The sequence below is a fragment of the Nanorana parkeri genome, unplaced genomic scaffold (assembly GCF_000935625.1).
Source record: "Nanorana parkeri isolate BGI_ZX_2015 unplaced genomic scaffold, ASM93562v1 scaffold633, whole genome shotgun sequence".
Classification (NCBI taxonomy): domain Eukaryota; kingdom Metazoa; phylum Chordata; class Amphibia; order Anura; family Dicroglossidae; genus Nanorana; species Nanorana parkeri.
Window position 1 is genome coordinate 798,967 of NW_017306901.1, and position 8,141 is coordinate 807,107.

The window sequence follows — 8,141 nt, forward strand, 5'->3', positions numbered from 1 at the left end:
ACCAATGTTGTGGCTTGAGCACATTTCTTACAAATGTATTTACATTTTGCTCACATGTCACTGAAGTATAATGTCTTGCGTGCACCACCACTTAACCAGTGCCATTTTGAGAGATGCTTTTTTGGCCTTTAATCATGCTAGCAGTTATAATGCAGCTAGATGCCATTGTTACTCCCATCTTACTGAGATCTTATCTGGAGAGAGACCGGGTGCTCTTGTTACTATGGGTACAGAGAGGCCCTTTCAGACAAATTAAGCCTATAGTTCAGTTCTTTGAGCAGCTAGCAACCAGGTGTTGAGTCCATCAAATGTTTAAAGTTGTCCAACGCTGGTCTATCCATTTTTAATTGACTAATTCTCAGACATCCCAACCTGCAAAACCTTATTTTAGGGAGGTTCCCGTCTCATTTCAGGGAGGTGCCCTTTCTGGGTTTTTTTTTTTTTAAAGCGGCCATCAGAATATAAAAGAAATAATAATGATAATACACACACACACACACCAATAATACAATAATATTCTATATATATTTATATATACATCAGATTTGTGAATTGATGTTCAAGTATCTCAGTGTAAAGGTCACATTTTATTATACAGCCCAAGACCTTTTTAAAAAAACACTGAGGAGTAAAGTCCCTGATACACAGTTGACTAGTTGCTATGGGCAGCAAATGAAATAAATGTTCTCTATAACTAGACAACCAGGACATATAATTAGAAAATGCCTCTCTCGCAGACATCAGGGAGCTTTATGAAATCCTCCGCCCCCCGTTTTTTTATTCTTGTCAAATCTCTGTTGATGTCTGTATCATATACTGGATTTTGTGCTTTAATTAGCGCATTTTATGATATGGATGTATGTGGGAGCTCTGTTGAAGGCTAGAAAGTATTTGCAGCTAGTTATCCACTTTTCACGTACAAGAGGCTGTCCTAGAAGGGACAGGTTTTTTTTTTTACATTTCAGACAAACAAGTCCATGCAGTATTGAACCAGGGATGCCTGTTTTGTACAGAATTTTGTTTCAGATGGGAGTAGGCATTGAGAAGCAGGCTCTGTTTTGCTTGTATACAGCCAGGGGCTTACTGGGTTACTGTAGACATTTGGTTTCCTGCAAATAAAGGGCTGCCTAGATCTTGGTTTCCTGCCAATCTGTCTGCACTCCATTGCCTGATTAGGTGAATTATCTTCCTGATAAAGGAGGGGGTAGAGTGTGGATATTAAGTAAACATTTCCGGTTATGACTTTGTTATAAGATATGTCTTGATATATTAGTTTTTACTGGCCATGCTTGCTTTGCCTGTCAATACATTCTAACTCTGTATATATTTAACAAAGCACTGCAGAAAATAAAACTGAAATTGTGCAGCAGATCACTAAAACATGTATTGAAAAATCCTGAAATAATTTTAATGGACCCTATCGTCCAGCTTTTGTAGACACAAAAATGGGTGTGTAGGTTCATAAAGTAAATCTGTACTTCGAGAATATGGAGGCAGTTTTGCTTCTGGAAATGACAGCTGCTTGGCTGTCATACTCATCAATTGGCTTCTGTGCTTTTTGAGGAACTGCCCTGAAATAATTTTTTACATGTGGAGTTTTGGCTTCATTCTGACTGTCTAATCAACTTGCTTGTTCTGGGAGGCAGGATAAGGTCAGCAGGGGCATCTACCATATCTCTTTCAGTATAGGTTTCTGTCAACATTTTTGACATGCCTTGGCGACTCAAACCAAGAGGGCCGAGAAGCTGGGCTATTCAGGCAGTACAACAATGCATAAACACGTATAGTGAAAATCTAACGATAAAAATGATCAATAGATCCATAGGTATCTGAGGATAAAGGTATTGGAGGGGGTAGGACCATTTTCAGCTTTATCTAAAAATGGCATTTTGCATTTAAAGTGCATGTCAGGGCAATATGAATAACTATGCAGTACATCTCCGCAGTGCCACAGAAATGCACCCCGCTCCTAAATTCTTGCCAGCTGAAAGCACACAGGAATTTGTGGACTGAAATGACAAAAAATAGTGTCAGCACTGCCCAGTTGTCATTTGCTAAACTGAGTCCTTCCTCCCCTTCTCCTCTGCAAATCTTGGTAATTGTTCTGCAAGGTAATAACTGGCAGGTCTGATTTGAGGCTCCATGGGATAACACAAGAAGCGTGAACAAGACACAGGACCGCTCTGAATTTTAGGGATCAACTGGACTTGTTTTTTTTACACTAATTGAACAGATCTGTTAAACACATTTAAAGGTATAGAACAAAGCAAAAGGGAGCACATATAAGCATTTCATTGCTGGGGGTGGCATACACTTTAACATCAGCTGCTGATGTCTGGTTGTACTGATCATTTTATGCTGCAGTTATCTCTGAAAGTCAACTCTGCCTATGCATTATTTTAAATTATCCAATGAAGGGTTGAATTCTGCCCATTTGAATACAACACAACACTATTATCTGTGGAATTTTGGAGAGTAATTAAGAGCATCGGAAACATGCAATCCTCTATATATCTGGATTTGGGGAAAAATTAAAAAAGTAGAATGTTTGGCTCAGAGAAAAAAATGTTTTTGCATGGCTGTCAGCCAAACTATGCTAATGGCCAAAAGAAGGACACTTGGAGGGAAGGGGGGAAATGTGCAGTGGCCATCCAAACTCTAGTTGCAACTTGAATTATACATAGCTCAATAGCCTGTAGCCTTTGGGGGTGTTTTCATTTTACAAATTTCTTCAGCCAACAGGTTGAGCTTGAGCCATTTTCACATGTGTTGCTGTGTATTCTTGGCTCCTTTGTTGTAAAATCTGATTTCTTTAGTTTCAAAGTTTTTATTGAGTTTTTTACAGTGTATATCATGCAAAATACAGTAAACAGTACTGTGATGCATATAATAAAGAGACGCGGAGGTAGTAGTTACTCTCAGGTAATACGCTGTTACGGTCCCTGTATCTCCGAGCGTCTTAAAACAGAAGAGTAGCGAGAGAGGAAAGAACAGGACAGATACGGGAATCCGAATTACAGTAGCCTAGGAAGTAGGGCAGGAAGAAAGGAGGCAGGGGGGAGTGGAACTGGAGTTGTCTGATCAAAATCTGATTGTTTATAGAACTCATTAGCTCAAGCTAACGTTTCCAAATATGAGTAAATCAATCAGAACAGTGCCTGTAAGGAGATAACTTATAAACATTTGTTATGTATGTATATGCTTTTTTGTAAAACAATATGTTTGTGTGTATATAGTAGAAACAAATTGGAAATAGATTAGTAAAAATAAAATAAACCTGACTATTATATTTTACTTGTATACTATTATTTAGGGCAACAAGTCAGTAATGCTTCTGTGTGCTAATAGACTGCCTCTGCTTTAGCTGGCTGAAAAACTATTTACATGTTCGCATAGCTTTCTCTACACAGAGGTAAAATATAAGTACACTATAGAAGGCTTATCTTCAAAGGCATATGGAACATTTACAATTGATCACATGGTTACTGAGAACAAACAAATATGTTTGCCTCATTCTGTAATGTTGCTTGATGAAAGAATAGTATTTGGTAGTGTACAGGAATCATTCAAAGTCTCTATTTTATGTTTCCAGTTCAGCAGAGGAGAATAAAGGGACAACCTGTATGCTGCAGCTAACAAGAACTGATCTTCCTGTGGTCATAAGAGAATATGTCAAATCTGCACTTTGCACTAGCCTACTGAATACCCCTATAAATGTATTTGAACTACTGAAAAAATAAAATAAAAATCTCTATCCGTAGTTGGATTACAGGTTCATGATGGAGCTTTGCAGCCCCAATCGTCGTGTGTATGATGTCATAACCTGTCCATACTGACTGGGCCATGTACCACCAGATAGCACTGAATTGTTACTCTGTTCTTTATATGTATGTGCTTGGTGTTTTGTTCTTGGAGATGCATTATGCAATTGATGTATGACTACTTTTTTTTCTTCTTTTTCTAGGTGTATATTATTAGTGTTACCTGGTCAGATAATGCCAGTGAAGTCATCTACCGGCGATACAGCAAGTTCTTTGACCTACAGGTAAGAAAAATACTGCAAAACTTTAATGTGGATTGAATTTGTATGGGACATTGTGACTGCATTTGGGTATGTGCGGAAAGGAACTTCATTAGCTTGTTTCCCTAATTTAAAGGAAACCTGTACAGATACAAATACTATACATATGCCATCTCCATGAATGCTAGTATTCTGGTCTGCCACTGTCTTCAGTAGTTTCCCATTTACTGACCCAGAACAGTTTGCATGCACTTCAGGGGAAGTGTGAGGAAAGGGTTTTTTTGTCCCTTTTTTTTTTTTTTTTTGCGACACACGACTCGTGGCTGTTTTAGCTGCGATTGTGTTCGGTTGCACGGGTGAAAATCTGCTTGGCGCGACTGGGGTGCCATTAGAAAAAAATGGCACTGGGAACTGGAATGCAGAAACAGAGACCGGATTGACAACAAAGATCTGCATGCCAGAGTTTTCAGGTTTGACAGCGGAAGATGCTCCCTTGCTTTTTTGGCAAATGGTATGTGGAAGCTTTGCTGGATTAGGCTTTTGTGTGAATCTGTGCTAGACCTTCAGTGGAGAACGGGGCTGCCTTTAGAGATTAATAACTTTGCACCACATTCAGTGGAGACTGGTTCTAAACTTTTAAGCGGAATCTACCCATTTGTTTTAGATGAGGGGTTCTTCCTGACATAAAATGGATAAATGTTTAGAAACAAACTTTGGAGATTGTGCAGGCTTTACAATTGAGCGTTAAGCATTTGTTCTGTGTAATGACATGTTTTAGAGCTGAGACTTGGATTTTAAGGACCATTTTGATTTTAGTGCAGGGCATGTTTTTCCACTGACCAATGAAGCCAAGTGCTTTTTCTCCCACTGACCAATAATGTCAGGCATTTGCCTCCCACTGACCACCAACAGTGGGGCATGTGCTGTATGTTACATACTCTGGCCTGTTTGAACAGTTGCTGGTTACTAAGTAGCCCAGTAGTAGTACAAGGACTCTGAGAATGTGTGCAGTGTATACTGTGCATAGACTCGGACTGTGTTTAGCCATACCCATTTTTACCACATCCAATATTCAGCCGCATGCAGTCACATCCACCCTTCACCACAGCCCATGTTCATGCCACATTATCTCTTCACCAGACTGTACCTCTTTATGAAAGTCTAAAGTTGGGAAGTATGCTATTACAGTCACTGACACCATTGTTGGGGGTATTTATTATTGCACTCACTGACACCAATGCTGGGAGTTACTGCAGTCACTGGCAACAATGCTGGGGGTTATTGCAAGAACTAGTTTATAAAACCACAATTTACTTAGTAAATATTTTATTTTCTTGATTGAGAATGTGAATGAGACCTTTTTATTTTACAGTATATCTGACACAATTTTAAAAAAAAGCATTTGTGCGATCCAAAGATTGTTTACCCCTGCCATGGGGCATTCCACTAAACTTACAAAATGAGTGCAGTGTAGAAGTTTCTGCCTTTAGCATGCAAATTGGATCAGTCCCAGTAGCGCAATAGGTAGTGTATTACCCCTGCTACCCCTTTAGACTTACCAGTATCTAATCATTGAAATACAATTCTGTGCGGTTAACCTGCAGACTCTGCTGGCGATGCCAAATTCCATGCAATGGGTATTGAATGTGCATTTGATCTGAAGCTCTGTGCAGTCTTCTACATAACATTGGCAGGTCTGGTTTTGATTTTACTTGTTGCCTGGATTGCCCTTTAAACCCCTCCAGTAAACTTTACCAGAGAGCAATTGAATGTTCTTGTAATGGATGTAGCTGAGCACAAATATATCCAGCTAATCTCATTGTTTATGGATGTGGCATTGCTATTTAGGAGTAAGGTTTATTTGCTTGTTATGGATATGCATTCTCTTAATATGTAAAAGGATCTGTTAGGTTACCTGTGGAACTATAGCTGCCTTTTTTTTTTTTTTTTATATATAAACACATTCTTTGGTTTTGTCTAGTTCTTTTCCTCTACTGTGTGGGTTTTTTGGCCACGTACTACCTCTAAATCAATCCTGTGGTCTGACCCCACAACATCCTGCGCTCTTAGTCACTGAACTGGAAATGTTCTTTGATATTGTGGACTTTCCAGTCTTACTGTCACCTAAACGTCCTCATCAGATGATATGTGTGCAAGAACAATGCCCAGGTTTTCAACTATAATTGGATTTTTCGTTTTCCTCTCCAGTAACCACAGTATCCGAAACATAGGTGATGTCAGTGTTTTATTCTTTAAGCTCTGGCGGAAATTAGTTTAGGGCTGGACGTCATGCTTTTTATTTATAACTAGTAAATGATGATTTTTATTCTGCTCTTTTGTAAGCACCTATAGACATTTAACCATTAGCCATTTTAGCAACAGATACATTCTTGACATTTATGGGTGGTTATAAATCCTAGCAGAGACCTGTTGGTTGCTGATGATCGATTATTTTATTGAGACTATCCTGGAGGGTGATGATTCTTCAAAAATAAGGCTGCATTCGGGGTTGTCTGTACAGTGTGATTACTGTGTACCTTTTCATCCGAATAAGATCATATAGCAGTAGAATAATGCTGACATGTCCTGCTGCCATATAAAGTGTAATTCCTTAGTAAATGTTTTCATTCTGAAAACTGCAGTAGTGTTCTTTCCAGGAATATCTTTTAAGCTAGAGCGGATGGAGTAAACAGGTGACTGCTGCATTCTTTTTCTGTATGATGGTGTTCAAGATGCTTCTCTGCAACCATACAGCAGCACCATAGCACTCCTTGCTTACATTACTGCCAAAGCTTTTTCTTGTGGGCTCCCTTCGCAGACATTCTACAGCTAGGAAAGCCAGTAGCTTTGCTAGGCGTTTCTTTCTCTGCTACATAAAATGCATAATGGAGTCCACAATGCAGGCCACAATTCTCTTTCTACGACAGTACATTGGGGAGAGCATCAGGATAAAAATTGATAGCAACATTCTTGACCCATTACAGTCTGGCCTTTGCAACTCCACAGAAACTGCCCTCCTAAAACTCACCTAAACAACTTACTAACAGCTAAAACCAATGGTCACTATTTAGTCTCTTACAACTCCGCCTCCTCCTTCTTTCTGTAGGGGTCCCCCAGGACTCTGTATCTACACCTTCTACCTTGGTCAGTTGATAACCTTGCATGTCTTCCAATACTATCCCTATGCAGATAACGTGCAAGTATTATTCTCCACTCCTAAGCTCATCCTGTCAGTCTCCTTGAGCACTAATTTACTAACTGACATATTAGAATAGATGTCACACCATCGTCTAAAATTCAGTCTTTCAAAACTACACTTGTAATGTTTCCTCCCTTTGCCCCGTGCACCTTCCTCTGACTTTTTAATCAAAATCTTTAGCACAAGTATCCTTCTCTCATGCCAGATTGTAAGTGTGATCTTGGTCTCCGACCTCTCTTTTTAGCCCAACTGATGCCCTGCTTGTCTTGAATTGAATTGCAACTGCCCTGTCCCTATTTAGTTTGTATAGTGATGTGCAAAATGCAAGTGCTATCTAAATCCTGAGTAATAATAATTCCTGCAGGAGACACAGATGCCAGCTGAAGGATAAGCAACATTCTGGAAAGGTGCAGTGTCTGGGGCTTTAGGGTGCAGTGCAGGGATTCTGGGAGGTAGGAAGTAGAGATTTTTAGATACCAGTGCAGATACTTGGCATTTTCACGAGAACTACCAGGGTTGCAGTGGTTGCAGCTAGGACCTGACTCTGACGCTTCACCACTGTCCTGAAATCATTAGTCGATATTATTTTTTTTAAACTGTCACATGACCATAAACAAAAATATATCAGTACTTGTATCTGTGTGTAATTGGGCAAGTATCAGTACTTGTACTTGAAAAAATGGTACCGGTGCCTCCCTTTATTTATATTTATAAAAATAAAATCATTCATTAACCCCTTCATGACTGAGCTATTTTTCAGTTTCTGTTCATAAATGACTGACACACTTTTTACATTTTTGCTGTGTGATTCTTCCACAGCAGTAATATACTTTCTTACTAAATGTACCCACACATATTATATAGTTCTTTAGAGGACAGATAGGGCTATATAATTGTATCACATATGTGTATTTAACCCCT

At 39.2% G+C, this 8,141-nt stretch overlaps 1 protein-coding gene across 2 annotated transcripts in view; it reads left to right on the forward strand.

Moving 5' to 3' along the window:
* The window catches only part of SH3PXD2B (SH3 and PX domains 2B), a 128,829-nt gene that overhangs the window by 31,820 nt on the left and 88,868 nt on the right, over nt 1-8,141 (forward strand). For both annotated transcript variants that reach the window (XM_018563117.1, XM_018563118.1), the window contains exon 2: nt 3,965-4,045. In XM_018563117.1, the coding sequence (XP_018418619.1) occupies nt 3,965-4,045 (81 nt within the window). The remainder of the gene's footprint in view (nt 1-3,964; nt 4,046-8,141) is intronic.